We start from the raw sequence: 23,076 nt of genomic DNA on the forward strand, positions 1-23,076 counted from the left end.
CTGTACGTCGACGGTTCTTCCGGGTCCGCGTACTGCGCGCCAAACACCGGCCACTCGGAAGTTCACGACACAGCGGCGACTTTGTGACCGGATAAAAGTAGTTATTCTGCGGTCCCCAGAGGAGTTTTGTCAAAGTATAATTGAGCCATGGAGTCTTCCAGTAAAGTGCCGCTGCAGTCCAGGAACTTACCCTGGTGAGGGAAACACGGCGAGGGGGCATGCTAGCAAGCCAGCTAGCTACAGATAAAGTCGCTTCCAGTCGCCATTGTTATTGTCACATAGTTATCATTATACTGCTTAAATAATCTATTAATGCATCAGTATCATAGTTAGTGAAACAGATAGCCTGTGTCCACTCGGGTTTAAAGCTATGTTATAATAAAGTGTGTCGTTATCCATCCATTTCCTACCGCTTGTCCCTTTCCGGGTCGCGTTATATGGAGCCGAATTTAATAGTTGCTTAAGAAGTTGACTTGGGAGTTTTATCATTTAGCCGTTCCGCAGTGGGAATAAAGGCTTAAATAACGAGTTTTTCCAACGCCCTACTTATCATGCTGTATTTTGCTTTAAAGGTACTAGTTCACAATGACATTGATGTCTGGTTATTGTCTTGTTTTTCTTTAGGGTGGAAAAATACAGACCGCAGAAACTCGACGACCTGATCTCTCACAAAGATATTCTCAGCACCAGTAAGTTCATGGCTAGGTTTTTGATTGATTGAAACTTTTATTAGTAGATTGCACAGTACAGTACATATTCCTCAAACCTCAACCCTTGACTAACACCCTCCCCCTTCCACATCCCACCTCCCCGGATTGTAAATAATCAAATGTATATACTTGTTCTTATGCTTTCTGAACCCACTATGTTCTCTGCTCGCTGTACATATCCTACCAAGTCAGACCTATACTGTTTCAATGTCCATTTCTCTGATGCAATAATTGTTGATGACTGAAGCCCTGCGATGAGGTGGCGACTTGTCCAGGGTGTACCCCGCCTTCCGCCCGATTGTAGCTGAGATAGGCTCCAGCGACCCCAAAGGGAATAAGTGGTAGAAAATGGATGGATGGATGAAGTGCTGATATCAACTAAACCCTCCACATCCCACCCCCCGGACTGTAAATATTGTACATAATGTAAATAAGTCAATGTATACAGGTAAAAGCCAGTAAATTAGAATATTTTGAAAAACTTGATTTATTTCAGTAATTGCATTCAAAAGGTGTAACTTGTACATTATATTTATTCATTGCACACAGACTGATGCATTCAAATGTTTATTTCATTTAATTTTGATGATTTGAAGTGGCAACAAATGAAAATCCAAAATTCCGTGTGTCACAAAATTAGAATATTACTTAAGGCTAATACAAAAAAGGGATTTTTAGAAATGTTGGCCAACTGAAAAGTATGAAAATGAAAAATATGAGCATGTACAATACTCAATACTTGGTTGGAGCTCCTTTTGCCTCAATTACTGCGTTAATGCGGCGTGGCATGGAGTCGATGAGTTTCTGGCACTGCTCAGGTGTTATGAGAGCCCAGGTTGCTCTGATAGTGGCCTTCAACTCTTCTGCGTTTTTGGGTCTGGCATTCTGCATCTTCCTTTTCACAATACCCCACAGATTTTCTATGGGGCTAAGGTCAGGGGAGTTGGCGGGCCAATTTAGAACAGAAATACCATGGTCCGTAAACCAGGCACGGGTAGATTTTGCGCTGTGTGCAGGCGCCAAGTCCTGTTGGAACTTGAAATCTCCATCTCCATAGAGCAGGTCAGCAGCAGGAAGCATGAAGCGCTCTAAAACTTGCTGGTAGACTGCTGCGTTGACACTGGATCTCAGGAAACAGAGTGGACCGACACCAGCAGATGGCATGGCACCCCAAACCATCACTGATGGTGGAAACTTTACACTAGACTTCAGGCAACGTGGATCCTGTGCCTCTCCTGTCTTCCTCCAGACTCTGGGACCTCGATTTCCAAAGAAAATGCAAAATTTGCATGGTTGGGTGATGGTTTGGGGTGCCATGTCATCTGCTGGTGTCGGTCCACTCTGTTTCCTGAGATCCAGGGTCAACGCAGCCGTCTACCAGCAAGTTTTAGAGCACTTCATGCTTCCTGCTGCTGACCTGCTCTATGGAGATGGAGATTTCAAGTTCCAAAAGGACTTGGCGCCTGCACACAGCGCAAAATCTACCCGTGCCTGGTTTACGGACCATGGTATTTCTGTTCTAAATTGGCCCGCCAACTCCCCTGACCTTAGCCCCATAGAAAATCTGTGGGGTATTGTGAAAAGGAAGATGCAGAATGCCAGACCCAAAAACGCAGAAGAGTTGAAGGCCACTATCAGAGCAACCTGGGCTCTCATAACACCTGAGCAGTGCCAGAAACTCATCGACTCCATGCCACGCCGCATTAACGCAGTAATTGAGGCAAAAGGAGCTCCAACCAAGTATTGAGTATTGTACATGCTCATATTTTTCATTTTCATACTTTTCAGTTGGCCAACATTTCTAAAAATCCCTTTTTTGTATTAGCCTTAAGTAATATTCTAATTTTGTGACACACGGAATTTTGGATTTTCATTTGTTGCCACTTCAAATCATCAAAATTAAATGAAATAAACATTTGAATGCATCAGTCTGTGTGCAATGAATAAATATAATGTACAAGTTACACCTTTTGAATGCAATTACTGAAATAAATCAAGTTTTTCAAAATATTCTAATTTACTGGCTTTTACCTGTATACTCTGATGATTAACTTGTGTGATGACTGTATTATGATGATAGTATATATTTGTACCATGAATTGATTTACGTGGACCCAGACTTAAACAAGTTGAAAAACTTATTCGGGTGTTACCATTTAGTGGTCAATTGTACGGAATATGTACTGTACTGTGCAATCTACTAATAAAAGTTTCAATCAATCAATCAATGAAACTGTACAATTGACCACTAAATGGTAACACCCGAATACGTTTTTCAACTTGTTTAAGTCAATTCATGGTACAAATATATACTATCAGCATAATGCAGTCATCACACAAGTTAAACATCAGAGTACCGTATTTTCCGCACTATAAGGCGCACCGGATTATTAGCCGCACCTTCTATGAATTACATATTTCATAATTTTGTCCACCAATAAGCCGCCCCGGACTATAAGCCGCGCCTACGCTGCGCTAAAGTGAATGTCAAAAAAACGCTGCGCTAAAGTGAATGTCAAAAAAACAGTCAGATAGTTCAGTCAAACTTTAATAATATATTGAAAACCAGCGTTCTAACAACTCTGTCCCAAAATGTACGCAAATGTGCAATCACAAACATAGTAAAATTCAAAATGGTGTAGAGCAATAGCAACATAATGTTGCTCGAACGTTAATGTCACAACACACAAAATAAACATAGCGCTCACCTTCTGAAGTTATTCTTCATTCGTAAATCCTTCGAATTCTTCGTCTTCGGTGTCCGAATTGAAAAGTTGCGCAAGCGTGGGATCCAAAAATGGCCGGCTCCGCCTCGTCGAAGTCATCGGATTCAGTGTCGCTGTTGTTGTGCAGCAGTTCTGTGAATCCTGCCTTCCGGAAAGCTCGGACCACAGTTGTGACCGAAACTATCTGCCCAGGCATTTACGATCCACTGGCAGATGTTGGCGTATGTCGACCGGCGCTATCTGCCCGTCTTAGTGAAGGTGTGTTCGCCTTCGGAGCTGTGTGAAAAAAGCCACCCGGCCTCTTCGCGTAAACTTCCCTTAACCACTCGCTCATCTTTTCTTCATCCATCCCTTCGAGTTAGCTTTTATGATGACGCCGGCTGGAAAGGTCTCTTTTGGCAAGGTCTTCCTTTTGAATATCATCATGGGTGGAAGTTAGCATGGCAAGCTAGAACCACAGTGAAGGATGACTTCTCATTCCCTGTGGTGCGAATATTCACCGTACGTGCTCCCGTTCCACAGTGCGGTTCACAGGAATATCAGCTGTGAAATACGGTAGTAATCCGTGTGCGGATGGAGAGATTGCGTCTTTTTATGAACCGGGTCGCTTAGTAGGAGCCATTTTGTGGTCTTTACAGATGTAAACAGGAAATGAAACGTACGGTGATATCCGCGCGTTTTTTCTTCTTCTTCCGGGGGCGGGTGAAGCGCTTCCTGTTCTATGGGGGCGGGTGCTTTCCTTGGCGGTTGCTTGCGTAGAAGAAGAAGCGCTTCCTGTTCTACCGGGAAAAAAGATGGCGGCTGTTTACCGAAGTTGCGAGACCGAAACTTTATGAAAATGAATCGTAATAAAGCGCACCGGGTTATAAGGCGCACTGTCAGCTTTTGAGAAAAATTGTGATTTTTAGGTGCGCCTTATAGTGCGGAAAATACGGTATATACATTGAATTATTTACATTGTTTACAATGCGGGGTGTGGAGGTGGGGGTTAGGTTTAGTTGATATCAACACTTCAGTCATCAACAATTGCATCATCAGAGAAACAGTGTAGGACTGACTTGGTAGGATATGTACAGCGAGCAGTGAACATAGTGAGTTCAGAAAGTATAAGAACAAGTTTATACCGTATTTTTCGGACTATAAGTCGCAGTTTTTTTCAGTTTGGCCGGGGGTTCGACTTATACTCGGGAGCGACTTATGTGTGAAATTATTAACACATTACCGTAAAACATCAAATAATATTATTTATCTCATTCACGTAAGAGACTAGACGTATAAGATTTTATGGGATTTAGCGATTAGGAGTGACAGATTGTTTGGTAAACGTATAGCATGTTCTATATGTTATAGTTATTTAAATGACTTTTACCATAATATGTTACGTTAACATACCAGGCACGTTCTCAGTTGGTTATTTATGCGTCATATAACATACACTTATTCAGCCTGTTGTTCACTATTCTTTATTTATTTTAAATTGCCTTTCAAATGTCTATTCGTGGTGTTGGCTTTTATCAAATACATTTCCCCAAAATATGCGACTTATACTCCAGTGCGACTTATATGTTTTTTCCTTCTTTATTGTGCATTTTCGGCCGGTGCGACTTATACTCCGGAGCGACTTATACTCTGAAAAATACGGTACATTTGATTATTTACAATCCGGGGAGGTGGGATGTGGAAGGGAGGGTGTTAGTCTAGGGTTGTAGTTGCCTGGAGGTGTTCTTTGAGTGCGGTTTTGAAGGAGGATAGAGATGCACTTTCTTTTACACCTGTTGGGAGTGCATTACATATGGATGTGGCATAGAAGGAGAATGAGTAAAAGACCTTTGTTAGATCGGAATCTGGGTTTAACGTGGTTTGTGGAGCTCCCCCCTGGTGTTGTGGTAATGGCGGTCAATTACGTGGAATAACTCACAAAAAAAAAAATGTTGTTAAAGCTGCCGGATTTTAACCCTTGTCGCAATCCTCCTGCTCTTCACGTTCCAGTCCAGAAATTCATCAGCGAGGACCGACTTCCACACCTTTTGTTCTACGGGCCTCCCGGTACTGGCAAAACCTCCACAATACTGGCCTGTGCCAAGCAGCTATACAAGGCCAAGGAATTCAGCTCCATGGTCCTGGAGGTACGTCCCACCTGAACGTTCCTTCGTAGAGTTTCAAAATGTCTCTGTTTTGATCGATATTTTTGATGTGAAGCTAAACGCATCAGACGACCGAGGCATCGACGTTGTCCGAGGTCCCGTCCTCAGCTTTGCCAGCACCAGAACCATCTTCAAGTAAGACTGATCACCAGCAGCCTGTATTGTAGACATGATAGCATCTTTTGTTTTCTCTTTTTCTTCTTTCTCCCTCTTGTGGCGCAGGAAAGGCTTCAAGCTGGTGATACTGGACGAGGCGGACGCCATGACTCAGGATGCCCAGAATGCATTGCGGCGAGGTGAGTCAGGAGACATTTACCGCATCTAACATCCGGGTTGGGTTTTGTCCTTAAACGTATTTCACCGTCTTCCTCTTAGTGATCGAGAAGTTCACAGAGAACACTCGCTTCTGTTTGATCTGCAACTACCTGTCCAAAATCATCCCGGCGCTGCAGTCACGTTGCACAAGGTTTCGCTTCGGGCCGCTCTCGCCGGACCAGATGATCCCTAGGCTGGAGTACGTCATTCAGCAGGAGAGGTCAGTGTCCCTTTTCTAAGGTTTTTGTTTATTTGGAATGCTAAATTTAATTACCGTGGGCGTTTATGTCTGTGACAAGTGGACCCATGACTATAATGCTGCATTCAAGAAACATGTGAATTTTTACCTCTGACTTAGAAATAAATGTTTTATTATGCCAGCCTTTGTCACAAAGTAAAACAGAGAAGTCCTGAATGCATTTTAAGGAGTTATAAAGTCAAAACACATGTTCAGTGTGTCAAAACCACTCATTCATCCTCAACAAATTACAAAATGCTTTCAAATGCGCTTAATTGCTTGATGAAGTTGATTTCCGATCCAAAGCGTGGCTTGCGACGACCTTTACGAATGGTCTTTATTGTGCACATGTGACCAATTACGCCATAAAAAATGTTCCGTATTCTTTGTTGTCGGCAGATACTATGAAAACAAAATAACACAGAGAAACAAAAAAAGAAAAATTATTCAACACAAAGGCAGTAAAAAGACAAGTGCTGACCTCGCCAATTGTTATTTTTTGCCCACCTATTGCAAATATGGCACCTTCCTGCTGTACTACTAATACTGCTAATACCATTTTTTGTTTGAATATTGCTAGGAACTATGGGAATAATACTATGGGTGTCCCAACTCCCGATCTAATATTAATACTGGATATCGGTCCAATTACAGCAAAAAAGACAAAAGTTTGGACACACCTCATTTCAATGCGTTTTCTTTATTTTCATGACTATTTATATTGTAGATTGTCACTGAAGGCATCGAAACCATGACACCTGTGAAGTGAAAACCCTCTTGAAGCTCATCGAGAGAATGCCAAGAGTGTGCAAAACAGTAATCAGAGCAAAGGGTGGCAATTTTGAAGAAAAGATCATATAAAACATGTTTTCAGTTATTTCACCTTTTTTTGTTAAGTACATAACTCCACATTTGTTCATTCCTAGTTTTGATGCCTACGGTGACAATCTACAATGTAAATAGTCGTGAAAATAAAGAAAATCATTAAAGGGGAACATTATCACAATTTCAGAAGGGTTAAAACCATTAAAAATCAGTTCCCAGTGGCTTATTTTATTTTTCAAAGTTTTTTTAAAAATGTTACCCATCACGCAATATCCCTAAAAAAAGCTTCAAAGTGCCTGATTTTAACCATCGTTATATACACCCGTCCATTTTCCTGTGACGTCACATAGTGATGCCAATACAAACAAACATGGCGGATAGAACAGCAAGGTAGCGACATTAGCTCGGATTCAGACTCGGATTTCAGCGGCTTAAGCGAAATTGAAGAAGAAACTGAAGCTATTGAGCCATATTGGTTTGAACCGTATGCAAGCGAAACCGACGAAAACGACACGACAGCCAGCGACACGGGAGAAAGCGAGGACGAATTTGGCAATCGCCTTCTAACCAACGATTGGTATGTGTTTGTTTTTAAGTGTTGTAATGTTTTTAAGCTAAATTATTGGTAAACCCAGTTTATGTATAATAATTTACGTAAAACCGCGAGTAATGAATAAAGTTTTCATCAATTAATATATTCTGTAGACATACCCTCATCCGCTCTCTTTTCCTGAAAGTTGATCTGTCCAGTTTTGGAGTTGATGTCAGCAGGCCAGGGAAGCTAGGGTCGGTATTCTTCTCTTGATCATCTTCAGTGGCATAAGGGACGGTGTGAGCCAAGACATCCAGGGGGTTTAGCTCGCTCGTCTGCGGGAACAAACTGCCGCCATTGCTTGCCGTGCTATCGAGGTCCTTTGTCCCCGAATTGCTCACACACTCCGGCAGATTCAATGGGGGTCTGGCGGCAGATTTCTTTGACTTTATCGTTGGAAATGCATCTGCTTTGAGTGTCGCAGGATATCCACACATTCTTGCCATCTCTGTCGTAGCATAGCTTTCGTCGGTAAAGTGTGCGGAACAAACGACTGACCATTTTCGTCGGCTTTCCCCACACCCTCGTATTTTGAACAAATTTCGTCCAATTTCTTGCCACTTTCGCATCTTTGGGCCACTGGTGCAACTTGAATCCGTCCCTCTTCGTGTTGTTACACCCTCCAACAACACACCGACGAGGCATGATGTCTCCAAGGTACGGAAAACAGTCGAAAAAACGGAAAATAACAGAGCTGATTTGATTCGGTGTTTGTAAAGTGTTTGAGAAAATGGCGGATTGCTTCCCGATGTGACGTCACGTTGTGACGTCATCGCTCCGAGAGCGAATAATAGAAAGGCGTTTTAATTCGCCAAAATTCACCCATTTAGAATTCGGAAATCGGTTAAAAAAATATATGGTCTTTTTTCTGCAACATCAAGGTATATATTGACGCTTACATAGGTCTGGTGATAATGTTCCCCTTTAATTAACCTTAATAGAATATGTTGGTTGTGTTAGCGTTGGGCGACGGAACACTTTTCTTGCATACTTTGCATATGACCGTTTTCTGCTCTGAATTATTCGCTTTGAAACCAAACGTTCATTTAACATAATGTCATTTTTTGCTGCTTCAACACAGCTCAATCAACACAGAACAAGGTAAAGTGAAATAACTTAGTTGTTAACTGTAGGTCGAAAATGCTTGACTTTCTCTCAGACAGACAGGGCTTTGCAGTCCGTTTCATGTGGGCACTCCGCACAGTGAGCTAACGTTAAGCTAAAAGCTAATTAGCCTTCACTTCAAGGACTGCGAGCGAGCTGAGCTGCCGCTTATGTTTCTAGAACGTCAACGGGCTCATACTGATGTTACTAGTAGTTGACTGGGAGGTGTTTATTATAATTTGGGGAGAGTCCGCTGCCTTATGCTGCCATACCATGAATTGATTAACGTGGACCCCGACTTAAACAAGTTGAAAAACTTATTGGGGTGTTGCCATTTAGTGGTCAAGTGTACGGAATATGTACTGTACTGTCCAATCTACTAATAAAAGTTTCAATCAATCAATGCTTACCTGCTAAACACCTTTCTGCTCATCACACTGCTGATTGGCTGTTACCGCTCTGTGGGTAACCAATCAGATGGTTCTGTGGGTGGGACAATGCTGGGTGCTGCAGAGACATACTGACAGAGGCAGTACGAAGCGTAGCAGCTTGTTAAGACATTAGTTTAGGCGGTGGCTCTTTGTTGTTAAGGCGCCCACCTTAACAACAAAGCGCTGTGGGAAACCCTGCACAAACTTACTGAATGTGCAATTATTGTTGTTGTTACTATGAATCATCTGATGGCACAAGCCCTATGGATAAAATACAGCCTATCGCTTGAAACGATATTACATAAACATATTGTGCCCACCATATGTATCGTCATATCGCCCAGCACTACCCCTACATAATACTGTATCCATAAATAACTTATGTAACTTAATCTATAAATGAAATATTACCCGAGTAGGTGTTGTAATGCTGCGGTGTGTAAAAACACACTTTACCTTCTTAAGTAATGCTCACTGTAGCGTCCTTCACTGGACATTTATTCTTTTTTTACCTCTCCACAGTATCGACATAACTCCAGACGGAATGAAGGCGGTCGTCACCTTGTCATCGGGTGATATGAGAAGATCCCTCAACATCCTGCAGGTAGGTCCATCGTCTCCTTCTTTTTTAGCTTTGTGTGTGCGATGGACTGCGGTGACTGCAGAGCACCAGCATGGCGTACTCCAAAGTCACAGAGGAAACGGTCTACACCTGCACGGGTCACCCCCTCCGCTCGGACATCGCCAACATCCTCGACTGGTCCCTCAATAAAGACTTCAACACCGCCTACAGACGTATCCTTTCGTCAACTGGCTAAGAGGCAAATTAAAAAAGAACATTTTTTAAAGAGCCCCTAAATTTACCACATCAGAGATCCTGGAGCTGAAGACGTTAAAAGGTTTGGCGCTGCAGGACATCCTCACTGAAGTCCACCTGCTCATCCATCGAGGTAAGAACAAACTGAAAGTGTGTGTTTCTTGGTCCTAACATGGCAAATAATAAAAGTGGAAATAATCTGTTTCAGGGTCTAACTATGGCAATCATAAACGCTTTAAAGAGGTTTTAGTCACATTTCATATTGTTGCTTACTAATTCCAAATCAAGAATATTGTGACCAAAAGTTGTCGTTATTATCACAGCATATGCTCAAAAAGTACTTATACACACACTGGAATTAGGGCTTGGCGATATGGCCCTTTATTAATATCTCAATATTTTTAGACCATGTCACGATACACCATATATATGTGGATATTTTGCCTTAGCCTTGAATGAACACTTGATGCATATAATCACAGCAGTATGATGATTCTATGTGTCTACATTAAAACATTCTTCTTCATACTGCATTAATACATGCTCATTTTAGACTTTCATGCAGAGAGGGAAATCACATCTAAGTCAATTTAGCAAAACTGTATTTATTAAACAGTGGCACAAACATTCATGTCATTTCAAAACAAAGTGCAAGATTGTCAGAGACATTTTAAAACAAGCTATTAGTGCACTTTTGTGCATGATGTCACGAAGATGACGTATCAAAACACTAAATTAAAGTGCACTTTTTGTACAGAACGCCACTACAACAGTTTACAACTAATAAATAATTAATGTCACACAAGATATTTCAATAACTGTCAAATAAAAATTAGCTGCATAATAGGAAATCAAATCATTTGAAAAGTCACCCGCTAGAGAATGAAGAGTGCTTACTCCGCATGTCAACATCTCCGTTCGGTGCCACACCAACAAAATGCCGAGGCAACCATTTCCACATCAACACCGTATGAAAAAAATAGTCAAATGATTTGATTTCCTATTATGCAGCTCATTTTTATTTGACACTTATTGAAATATCTTGTGTGACATCATGCACAAAAGTGCACTTTATTTGTTTTTAACTATTGTAGTGGCGTTCTGTACAAAAAGTGCACTTTAATTTAGTGTTGTTTTGATACGTCATCTTAGTGACATCATGCACAAAAGTGCACTCATAGCTTGTTTTAAAATGTCTGACAATCTTGCACTTTCTGTTTTGAAATGAGATGAATGTTTGTGCCACTGCTTAATAACTGTTTAATAAATACACTTTTACTTGTGATTTCCCTCTCTGCATGAAAGTTTAAAAGTAGCATATCTTAATGCAGTATGAAGAAGAATGTTTTAAGCCCTATAACATACCGTATTTTCCGCACCATAAGCCGCCCTGGGTTATAAGCCACGCCTTCAATGAACGGCATATTTCAAAACTTTGTCCACCTATAAGCCGCCCCGTGTTATAAGCCGCATCTAACTGCGCTAAAGGAATGTCAAAAAAACAGTCAGATAGGTCAGTCAAACTTTAATAATATATTAAAAACCAGCGTGATATGGGCGCGCATGGAGTCGTATATCAACATGGACGGAGCTGCGTGAAAAAAGCCACCCGGCCTCTTCGCGTAAACTTACCTTAACCACTCGCTCATCTTTTCTTCATCCATCCATCCCTTCGAGTTAGCTTTTATGATGACGCCGGCTGGAAAAGTCTCTTTTGGCAAGGTCTTCCTTTTGAATATCACCATGGGTGGAAGTTTCTGGCCATTAGCATGGCAAGCTAGAACCACAGTGAAGGATGACTTCTCATTCCCTGTGGTGCGAATATTCACCGTACGTGCTCCCGTTGTATCCACAGTGCGGTTCACAGGAATATCAAAAGTCAGTGGAACCTCGTCCATGTTGATAATGTTCTCTGGCCGGATCTTTTTTTCAGCTATCTTGTTTTTACAATATGCACGGAAAGTAGCCAGCTTTTCTTGAAAGTCTTTAGGCAGTTGCTGTGAAATAGTAGTCCGTGTGCGGATGGAGAGATTGCGTCTTTTCATGAACCGGAAACCTGTCGCTTAGTAGGAGCCATTTTGTGGTCTTTACAGATGTAAACACACAAAGGAAATGAAACGTAATATCCGCGCGCTTCTTCTTCTTCTACGCGGGCGGGTGGTTGCTTACAGTAGAAGAAGAAGCGCTTCCTGTTCTATGGGGGCGGGTGCTTACCTTGGAGGTTGCTTGCGTAGAAGAAGAAGCACTTCCTCTTCTACGGGGAAAAAAGATGGCAGCTGTTTACCGTAGTTGCGAGACTGAAACTTTATGAAAATGAATCTTAATATTAATCCATATATAAAGCGCACCGGGTTATAAGCCGCACTGTCAGCTTTTGAGTAAATTTGTGGTTTTTAGGTGCGGCTAATAGTGCGGAAAATACGGTATACGCTGTGTATATTTACATTTTGTAACAGGCAGAATATTCACAGATTGAAGCCCATTTTCTTTTTAATTACTAGAAAGCTTTCCAAAGGACGTGGATAATATGGACTTTGTGTGTTTGTTGCAGTCTGGTTATAATTTTTATTTTATTTTCCTTGTAGTGGACTTCCCGGCCTCTGTCCGAATGGGTTTGCTCATCAAGCTGGCTGACGTGGAGTAAGTCACGTGACTTTGACGGTGCGCCAAAGTTAAAAGTGTTGACTAAAAAGCGGCGTCCTCTCCATCCGTAGGCACAGGTTAGCATCCGGCACAAACGAGAAGATCCAGCTAAGCTCCATGGTGGCGGCGTTCCAAGCGGTCAGGGACCTGGTGGTCAGCGAGGCCTCTTAAGGGTCACCAAGGCAGCCTTACAGTCAGTCAGTATTTACGTTACATGTTTATTTCCCACATCCACCACAATAAAACACAAAGAACGACGCAGATGTGTTCGTAAATGTTTTTAATAAAACTACTTCCTGTGGTTTGTTTATGCAGCAGTTAGCATGCAGGTACAGTAGTGGTGCATGAGATCAGAGGTGGAACATTAGAAACAAGTTTCCTATATACAAAATAAATTAGCAGCAGTATTATATATATTTAAGAATATATATCATTTAACAGTGACTTGCTAGTGCAATAAAACTTTAGTGTGGGAATGTCTCAGCCAATCAAACGACAGGCTCCATTAAAATCTAACAAACAAACTAAACATTTTCATCATGAGGCAGTTAAACAATCACTAGCTGTAAATGAGGCCCGCTGTGTTGCTTAAAAAAAGGCAGGGCTTCCTCTTTTTCGCTTAAGTTTGCCGCCAAGTGGTGTCTGATGAGGCTCGGCGGCCCGTAAAGCAGTCAGGGATGTCGCGGTATGTGAGGTACTCCAGGATCCTCTTGGGGAGGGGCAGCGGCTCCATCTGGTGCGTGGACACCGAGTGGCGCAGGATGGAGCGGCAAAGGTGGCGCAGGTTGGGCACGGTCCGGGGCGCCTTCCAGAACCGCACGTGGCCATCGCGGGTCCTGGCGCAACATACATTTTTATTGTCAGAAATATCAAGCACACTTGACCTCTGACTCTAATTGGTACAAAAAAATGCTTGGTTTTGATTTACACGGACAGTGAGGTATTTAACACAATGTAGATACAAAGATGTCCTGTTTGGCACGTAGTGGATTTGTACCCGCATGCATGTCATGTTTTAATATAAAAGTTTTAGGTGGCATAACTGCACCGCATCATACATGTTTCCAATTAACTTTAATTAGCAAAAACTAAATATTAGGCACAGCTCGCAGTATAATACAATACCAAAAACTATTTATATTATTTTATGTATTTATATTCCTACCAAGGCTGCTAAATTTGCATTTGTTTATAAATATTTTTGGCCTTTATATAAAAATAAATAAAAAACACTTGTGTCCTCGGTAGGCAGAGGTGGGTAGTAACGCGCTACATTTACTCCGTTACATCTACTTGAGTAACTTTTGGGATAAATTGTACTTCTAAGAGTAGTTTTAATGCAACATAGTTTTACTTTTACTTGAGTATATTTATAGAGAAGAAAGGCTACTTTTACTACGCTCCATTTATCTACATTCAGCTCGCTACTCGCTACTGATTTTTATCGATCTGTTAATACACGCTTTGTTTGTTTTGGTTTGTCAGACAGACCTTCAAAGTAGGATCTATCGCATGCCTGAGTTTCACCAATGAAATGCAGTCACTGGTGACGTTTCACTAATCAAAGAGCCAGGCGGTCACAGGATTAACAAGCTTAAGCTTACATGAACTCAACGTCAAATTTGAGGAAGCACATCACGGTAAGTAACGTTAGTAGATATTTTGGCTGTCACCGTAGGCTGATGTTAGCTTCCCTGCTATGAATCACTGTCAAATGTACATCGTGTAGGGACATTTATTAACGCACTGCAGCCTCATAGACAGACAGAGACACACACTCACACACACATTCACGCATTTATAGAAACACCAATCAGAAGTGCACAGTGTGTTCCCAGGTGCAGCCCACACCTATCAGTTTATGGTTTGCATAAAGGCTAACTTGTTATTTTCCTTTGTAATCTCTGCCTACTGAGCCTATGGTGCTGTTAAGTTATTGTGGCTCAATTTGCCTTAATTGTTGTTTATGTTGATGTATTATTATTTAATATATATTATTGTTTTAGTTGCTTAAGAGATATTCCTGGCTCTGAATTTGCTCATTGCTATTTTTATGTTTTTGTGCATTATTTGTTGCCGTCATCATTAAACGAACAGGTAGTAACCTGTTCGTTTAATGATGACGGCAACAAATAATGCACAAAAAAAAGTATGTTTTTTCACAACATACTTTTTACTTTTACTCAAGTAAATATTTGGGTGACTACTCCTTACATTTACTTGAGTAACAAATCTGTAAAGTAACAGTACTCTTACTTGAGTACAATTTCTGGCTACTCTACCCACCTCTGTCGGTAGGACATTTTAGTACTAAAAATTTGGAATGTTAATATTCCACTTTGTGTGATTTTTTTATTGTCCATATTTAATTTAAAAAATTACTTATTTTTGTATATTTTTTTATGTATTAAAAAACAAAAACACTATTGTATATAAAAATGTTTTTTTAAATAATTTTTAAAATTATTAATATTTAAAATGTTATATTTTATTTTATAAACATTTTAATGCTATACTATATTTTGTAATTTGTATATATTTGAAAAATATACATTATAATTTAAAAACATGTCATTGCGGCACCTAAAATTAAAAAATATTGGATCCTCTTGGTCTCTTTAAAGGGGAACATTATCACAATTTCAGAATGGTTAAAACCATTAAAAATCAGTTCCCAGTGGCTTATATTTTTCGAAGTTTTTTTCAAAATTTTACCCATCACGCAATATCCCTAAAAAAAGCTTCAAAGTGCCTGATTTTAACCATCGTTATAAACACCCGTCCATTTTCCTGTGACGTCACATAGTGAAGCCAACACAAACAAACATGGTGGAAAGAACAGCAAGCTATAGCGACATTAGCTCGAATTCAGACTCGGATTTCAGCGGCTTAAGCGATTCAACAGATTACGAATGTATTGAAACGGATGGTTGTAGTGTGGAGGCAGGTAGCGAAAACGAAATTGAAGAAGAAACTGAAGCTATTGAGCCATATCGGTTTGAACCGTATGCAAGCGAAACCGACGAAAACGACACGACAGCCAGCGACACGGGAGAAAGCTAGGACGAAGTCGGCGATCGCCTTCTAACCAACGATTGGTATGTGTTTGTTTGGCATTAAAGGAAACTAACAACTATGAACTAGGTTTACAGCATATGAAATACATTTGGCAACAACATGCACTTTGAGAGTGCAGACAGCCCAATTTTCATCAATTGATATATTCTGTAGACATACCCTCATCCGCTCTCTTTTCCTGAAAGCTGATCTGTCCAGTTTTGGAGTTGATGTCAGCAGGCCAGGGAAGCTAGGGTCGATATTCTTCTCTGGATCATCTTCGGTGGCATAAGGGACGGTGTGAGCCAAGACATCCAGGGGGTTTAGCTTGCTCGTCTGCGGGAACGAACTGTCGCCATTGCTTGCCGTGCTACCGAGGTCCTTTGTCCCTGAATTGCTCACACACTCCGGCAGATTCAATGGGGGTCTGGCGGCAGATTTCTTTGACTTTATCGTTGGAAATGCATCTGCTTTGAGTGTCGCAGGATATCCACACATTCTTGCCATCTCTGTCGTAGCATAGCTTTCGTCGGTAAAGTGTGCGGAACAAACGTCCAATTTCTTGCCACTTTCGCTTCTTTGGGCCACTGGTGCAACTTGAATCCGTCCCTGTTCGTGTTGTTACACCCTCCGACAACACACCGACGAGGCATGATGTCTCCAAGGTACGGAAAACAGTCGAAAAAACGGAAAATAACAGAGCTGATTTGACTCGGTGTTTGAGAAAATGGCGGATTGCTTCCCGATGTGACGTCACAACCCGAGAGCGAATATTAGAAAGGCGTTTAATTCGCCAAAATTCACCCATTTAGAGTTCGGAAATCGGTTAAAAAAATATATGGTCTTTTTTCTGTAACATCAAGGTATATATTGACGCTTACATAGGTCTGGTGATAATGTTCCCCTTTAAATCGAGGTTAAAAACAGTTTTACTCCGTGGCGTTCACATCCAGGTAGGCAGGATATCTTAGTCGTTTTCTTTCTTGTTTTATAATTTTTCAAATGTATTTATTACATTTGAGTATTTTTAGGTGATATATTTTGCATTGTTTTTAAGGTATATTTTTCTATTGTTTTTTTTTTTCATCCTTCTACGTTACAAATGTCACAACACGTGCACTTTGTCCAACAGGGTTGTTTTTAAATGTGCTATATACGTTAATAAACGGAACATTTTAAACTAAAGAGATGTAGAAAATGTGGGGCTTTGAAAAATGTATCATGTCGTCACTTTAACTCAGTTTTAAGTTTAAAAAAAAAAAAAGGAGTACTTACCCTGTGGCGACCACCCCGCCTTGTGGATGGTAGTTGCAGCACAGTCCATTTGAATCCCTGTCAGCTCTGGTCTGCATGACCATGCCCGGTTTGCCCGGCTCCCAGATGCAAAGTGGTCTGCAAATGTGACAAGTCAGCCATTTTTCTCCCCCCACTTTCTCTGTGAGAGCGAGCGTTACCGTGACAACAGACTCACCTTTTTTCTGTCACAATGGAGAGGTGCAAGCCGTTTGGTGAGAACTGGATGGAAGAAAGCTGGTTTTGCCCGTAGCCCTCAAAGTAGTCTCTGCGGGAGGAGTTAGAAGTCAGGTCATGTGACAAGTGTTGACAGATGTACGCTGATAGCAGGCATTTTAAATGAGATTAAAATCTGCCTGCATGCTGACATGTTGTTTTGAGATTTTACACAGTAGCGCCTCTGCTGGCTGCAGCCATGTACTGCGCTCGATGGCAGTAATGCCTGTGACTTTAAAGCTAGCAGGAGAAAAGGTTTTTCCTTACACCAGAGTGGCCAGCTTCTCGGCGGTGTACGGATCCCACAGGTCGATCCACCAGCTGGCGCCGCTGAAGGCCGCCGTGGCCAACAGGGCGCCGTCGGGGGAGAAGTCGCAGGAGGAGAGCAGGTACAGGGTCTTGTGGTCGCCGCCCGTTAGGTTCCTGATGAAGGTGTATGAGCGCAGACTCCACAGGCACACCATCTGAGGGAGACGCAAACCAAACGACGGTGACCGCTATCCTCCTGCGGCATTTTTGAAGTGACGGCTGACGACACTCACTCTGTCAAACCTGCCCACCGTGGCTATCATGCTGCAGTCTGGCGACACGCTGCAGCAGCTGATCCAGTCCTTGTGACCCAACAGCACATGAACCTTCTTTCCTGCGCAGGAAACATGACACTAATGACCAGAAGAAGAACACTGACAGGAAGTGACAAAAGTTTATATATACACAGGTAAAAGCCAGTAAATTAGAATATTTTGAAAAACTTGATTTATTTCAGTAATTGCATTCAAAAGGTGTAACTTGTACATTATATTTATTCATTGCACACAGACTGATGCATTCAAATGTTTATTTCATTTAATTTTGATGATTTGAAGTGGCAACAAATGCAAATCCAAAATTCCGTGTGTCACAAAATTAGAATATTACTTAAGGCTAATACAAAAAAGGGATTTTTAGAAATGTTGGCCAACTGAAAAGTATGAAAATGAAAAATATGAGCATGTACAATACTCAATACTTGGTTGGAGCTCCTTTTGCCTCAATTACTGCGTTAATGCGGCGTGGCATGGAGTCGATGAGTTTCTGGCACTGCTCAGGTGTTATGAGAGCCCAGGTTGCTCTGATAGTGGCCTTCAACTCTTCTGCGTTTTTGGGTCTGGCATTCTGCATCTTCCTTTTCACAATACCCCACAGATTTTCTATGGGGCTAAGGTCAGGGGAGTTGGCGGGCCAATTTAGAACAGAAATACCATGGTCCGTAAACCAGGCACGGGTAGATTTTGCGCTGTGTGCAGGCGCCAAGTCCTGTTGGAACTTGAAATCTCCATCTCCATAGAGCAGGTCAGCAGCAGGAAGCATGAAGTGCTCTAAAACTTGCTGGTAGACGGCTGCGTTGACCCTGGATCTCAGGAAACAGAGTGGACTGACACCAGCAGATGACATGGCACCCCAAACCATCACCCAACCATGCAAATTTTGCATTTCCTTTGGAAATCGAGGTCCCAGAGTCTGGAGGAAGACAGGAGAGGCACAGGATCCACGTTGCCTGAAGTCTAGTGTAAAGTTTCCACCATCAGTGATGGTTTGGGGTGCCATGTCATCTGCTGGTGTCGGTCCACTCTGTTTCCTGAGATCCAGGGTCAACGCAGCCGTCTACCAGCAAGTTTTAGAGCACTTCATGCTTCCTGCTGCTGACCTGCTCTATGGAGATGGAGATTTCAAGTTCCAACAGGACTTGGCGCATGCACACAGCGCAAAATCTACCCGTGCCTGGTTTACGGACCATGGTATTTCTGTTCTAAATTGGCCCGCCAACTCCCCTGACCTTAGCCCCATAGAAAATCTGTGGGGTATTGTGAAAAGGAAGATGCAGAATGCCAGACCCAAAAACGCAGAAGAGTTGAAGGCCACTATCAGAGCAACCTGGGCTCTCATAACACCTGAGCAGTGCCAGAAACTCATCGACTCCATGCCACGCCGCATTAACGCAGTAATTGAGGCAAAAGGAGCTCCAACCAAGTATTGAGTATTGTACATGCTCATATTTTTCATTTTCATACTTTTCAGTTGGCCAACATTTCTAAAAATCCCTTTTTTGTATTAGCCTTAAGTAATATTCTAATTTTGTGACACACAGAATTTTGGATTTTCATTTGTTGCCACTTCAAATCATCAAAATTAAATGAAATAAACATTTGAATGCATCAGTCTGTGTGCAATGAATAAATATAATGTACAAGTTACACCTTTTGAATGCAATTACTGAAATAAATCAAGTTTTTCAAAATATTCTAATTTACTGGCTTTTACCTGTAGTCCTTAAGACTTTTATATGCCAATGCTTCACTTCTTTTTCCACTTGCATAGAATTGCAAAGGCTTTGTTACCTTTGTGCGCCAGGTCCCATATCCTCAACGTCTTGTCCCGGGAAGAAGAGACGAGCGTGAGCGTCCCGTTCCGAGGAAACGCCAGGTGTCGGACGACGCCTTCGTGGCCGTGGAGGTCAAACACGGCGACGCCTGATCGACGTAAAAGAGGAAAAGACGGTAAAACCGCAACGTGACGTCATCAACGGGAGGCGAGCTCTCACCTGTGAGAACGTTCCAGATTTTGATCACGCCGTTTTCCAAGCCTGTGGCCAGAAGTAAACTGTTGTTCCCTTTTGGTGCTGGTTTAGCACGGGCTGCAGTCGCCTTTGGAGGTCTGGGTCCAAAAGCGAGTCCCCAAACTGGATGGCCACAGCTGAAGCTCTTATCTCCTCGGTCCACACCCCCGTCCTGACATTCTCTGTGGGGGACGACCCAGAATAGATGGAAAGTAAGATATCATTCATCTCAATGTTTAGGACATTTTTTGTATGTCATTTAAACTCTTTTTTTTTTTTTTACACCAGCTCAGATTGTCACAATTACATAATAATTCATTATCTTCACACAGACTGAGAATGTTGAGTCAAAACCATTCATCGGGGTGAGGCTACTAAGTTGTTGTAGGATGATTTTGTAACCCTCAGTGGACAAATGCTGACTTTTTTTTGTCCTTTGTGTAAATGTTTTGCTGTAGTAATGGCCATAATTTTTGTTGTGTACCCTATTACAGTGTTTTTCAACAACTGTGCCGCGGCACACTAGTGTGCCTTGAAATACAGTTCGGTGTGCCGTGGGTAGTAACGCGCTACATTTACTCCGTTACATGTACTTGAGTAACTTTTGGGATAAATTGTACTTCTAAGAGTAGTTTTAATGCAACATACTTTTACTTTTACTTGAGTATATTTATAGAGAAGAAACGCTACTTTTACTCCGCTACTTTTATCTACATTCAGCTCGCTACTCGCTACTAATTTTTATCGATCTGTTAATGCACGCTTTGTTTGTTTTGGTCTGTCAGACAGACCTTCATAGTGCCTGCGTTTCAACAAATACAGTCACTGGTGACGTTCACTTCGTTCCACCAATCAGATGCAGTCACTGGTGACGTTGGACCAATCAAACAGAGCCAGAGGTCACATGACCTGACTTAAACAAGTTGAAAAACTTATTGGGGTGTTACCATTTAGTGGTCAATTGTACGGAATATGTACTGTACTGTGCAATCCACTAATACAAGTTCCAATCAATCAATCAAAAGTGTGAAGGAAAAAAGACCATTTTTTATTTCAACCGTACATCCCGTCAAAAGCCTAAAGACTGACTGCACAGTTCCTGTCTTCACAATAAAAGTGCCGCTCCATCGCGCCTGCGCTTTCAAAATAAGAGTCTCCGAAAGCCTGCGCAAACAAGCTAGCAAGCTACGGAGTTTGCCGCCAATGTATTTCTTGTAAAGTGTATAAAAACGAATATGGAAGCTGGACATATAAGATGCCAAAAACCAACCACTTTCATGTGGTATTAGACAGAAAGGAGGAACTTTTTTTCTCCTCCATTTGAAAACGTGGACGTTTGTCATCACTACTGTCTGATTCCAATCAATGCAAGTCATCAGAATCAGGTAATACACCAACTTATATTCTTGTCTTCATGAAAGAAAGGAATCTATGTGTTAAACATGCATGTATATTCATTAAAACACCTTTAACATGTAAACAAAAACGGCAAAATAAATAAATATAAATTATATACTGTATATATCAATGTATGTATATATATATATATATATGTATGTGTGTGTGTGTATATATGTTACTCATCAGTTACTCAGTACTTGAGTAGTTTTTTCACAACATACTTTTTACTTTTACTCAAGTAAATATTTGGGTGACTACTCCTTACTTTTACTTGAGTAATAAATCTCTAAAGTAACAGTACTCTTACTTGAGTACAATTTCTGGCTACTCTACCCACCTCTGGCCGTGGGAGGTTATGTAATTTCACCTAATTGGGTTAAAAATAAAAGGCATTGAAGCTTAGGCGTGGCTATGCAAAACAAAACTAAAACTGAACTGGCTGCAAAGTAAACAAAACACAAAATGCTGGACGACATTAATGTTCCTTGCTAAATGTGTATATATCATTTATACACACATACACATTGGCCCCCAGACACATTTTTTCTGTCAATGTGGCCCCCGAGTCGGCTCTGATCTACAGTGACTAAGCTAGAAGACATTTTTCTCTAATATAGGAATCTGTGACTCACTGAAAATGCCTAAGCATGTTTACTGTTTTTGTAACATTTAAACCACATTTATCAATGTTTACATTTGCACTTCGCTTTTTTGTAAGTTCGACATCATTATCAAAAACAGTCGTCGTTTTAGGAATATTTGAAATGGATATTTCTCGAATTGACTGCGGCTAATGTCCGAGGCTCCATGAACGCGTCGTGTGAGCTTCAGGTGCACGTACTCTGAGTCGAGGGGCCAGGCGACCACCCACACGATGCCGTGTCCCATGGACCAGGCGAACCAGGCTCCGTCGGGGGAAAAGTCCACGCTCCAGGTCTCGCACCCGGGTCGGCCTTCCAGGGACGGGGGTCGCCGCGTCTTCAGCTCCAGGATGAGCGCCGGATCGGAGGCTGCGCAGGGACGGCGGAACAAAAACAACGACATGAATCATCGGAACCGCGGTGACAGGCGTCTGGGATGGCGGGGGGTTGGTGACCAAAGAGCCGCTAGCCAAGACGCTTTACGTACCAGTCGGCTGGAGCTCCGCGTTGCTTTGCGTGGAGCACATCGTCGCCTCTTCACATTCTTCACTTCCTCAAACGAACCTCCGTGTTTGTGTGCGGCCCATAAAGAGACCGAGCAGCCACCCAACAACTTACACGGACGCAACTTCAAAAAAAATGGAAGGCTCCAAATGTTTTTTAAAGTCTTTAAGGGCGAGCTGAGCATCGATTACGACATTTTCTCGGCGTGGTCACGTTCTTGTCTTATTACGTAATGACGCTAAGCCGCGCCCCCCCAGCGAACAGCTCTACTTGGCACGTTCTGGAAGCTTAGAGACGGAAAGCAGGGGCGTAACTAGCAAATACAGGGTCTATTGGGAAAAACTATTATTGTATGTACATTAGGCTTGGATTTTTTTTTTTTTTTTTTACCAAACAGGACAAAAGTATTTTGAATATACAATATAATGAGCTGGGGACTCGTCCAGGGTGTAGCCCGCCTTCTGCCCGAATGCAGCTGGGATAGTCTCCAGCATAGACGACAATCTACAGTTCTGCCATTTCTGCTCAGTGTGTGTGTATTAAAAAAAAAAAAAAAGATGTTCAGCAAAGTTAATATCCCATATGATTTGTGGCTCTATTATTTTGTAACAAATAACATTGATTTTTCAAAAATTATTTTAAAGATTGAAAGTTGCCATCGATCCCTTGTGGGTGCTCACCCCGAAGCATACTTGCCAACCTTGAGACCTTTGCTTTTAGTACCTTTAATGTACAAAACATCAAAGTGGTCTATGCATTCTTTAATGTTTCTGTATGCGGCCTTTGATGTAGCGGCCTTTCATGGAAACATCAATGTGGCCTA

At 41.8% G+C, this 23,076-nt stretch overlaps 2 protein-coding genes across 2 annotated transcripts; one reads left to right on the plus strand and one right to left on the minus strand.

The window, feature by feature from the left end:
* On the plus strand, nucleotides 1-12,806 carry LOC133578250 (replication factor C subunit 5-like). The gene is made up of 11 exons (XM_061932528.1): nucleotides 1-194; nucleotides 625-689; nucleotides 5,426-5,562; nucleotides 5,636-5,715; nucleotides 5,803-5,876; nucleotides 5,956-6,115; nucleotides 9,608-9,689; nucleotides 9,751-9,880; nucleotides 9,958-10,035; nucleotides 12,488-12,542; nucleotides 12,617-12,806. The coding sequence occupies exons 1-11, from the start codon at nucleotides 148-150 to the stop codon at nucleotides 12,714-12,716; spliced, it is 1,008 nt and encodes a 335-aa protein (XP_061788512.1). The 5' UTR covers nucleotides 1-147; the 3' UTR covers nucleotides 12,717-12,806.
* Nucleotides 12,807-12,817: 11 nt separating this feature from the next.
* LOC133578257 (WD repeat and SOCS box-containing protein 2-like) lies at nucleotides 12,818-22,553 on the minus strand. The gene is made up of 9 exons (XM_061932540.2): nucleotides 22,237-22,553; nucleotides 21,950-22,118; nucleotides 19,693-19,889; nucleotides 19,490-19,621; nucleotides 17,654-17,754; nucleotides 17,379-17,575; nucleotides 17,074-17,163; nucleotides 16,878-16,994; nucleotides 12,818-13,381 (listed from the first exon to the last, which is right to left on the minus strand). The coding sequence occupies exons 1-9, from the start codon at nucleotides 22,274-22,276 to the stop codon at nucleotides 13,165-13,167; spliced, it is 1,260 nt and encodes a 419-aa protein (XP_061788524.1). The 5' UTR covers nucleotides 22,277-22,553; the 3' UTR covers nucleotides 12,818-13,164.
* Between the last annotated feature and the right edge of the window lie 523 nt (nucleotides 22,554-23,076).

The sequence above is a fragment of the Nerophis lumbriciformis genome, linkage group LG03 (assembly GCF_033978685.3).
Source record: "Nerophis lumbriciformis linkage group LG03, RoL_Nlum_v2.1, whole genome shotgun sequence".
In the NCBI taxonomy this organism is placed as follows: Eukaryota; Metazoa; Chordata; class Actinopteri; order Syngnathiformes; family Syngnathidae; genus Nerophis; species Nerophis lumbriciformis.

Coding starts and splice junctions, on each gene's coding strand:
- LOC133578257 (XM_061932540.2), bottom strand. CDS start 22,276: ATGTGCTCCACGCAAAGCAACGCGGAGCTCCAGCCGACTG. Junction 19,890..21,949: donor GCCTGGCCCCTCGACTCAGA/GTACGTGCACCT, acceptor CGTCCCCCACAG/AGAATGTCAGGACGGGGGTG. Junction 19,622..19,692: donor AATCTGGAACGTTCTCACAG/GTGAGAGCTCGC, acceptor TACGTCGATCAG/GCGTCGCCGTGTTTGACCTC.
- LOC133578250 (XM_061932528.1), top strand. CDS start 148: ATGGAGTCTTCCAGTAAAGTGCCGCTGCAGTCCAGGAACTTACCCTG. Junction 5,563..5,635: donor TCAGCTCCATGGTCCTGGAG/GTACGTCCCACC, acceptor TTTGATGTGAAG/CTAAACGCATCAGACGACCG. Junction 6,116..9,607: donor TACGTCATTCAGCAGGAGAG/GTCAGTGTCCCT, acceptor ACCTCTCCACAG/TATCGACATAACTCCAGACG.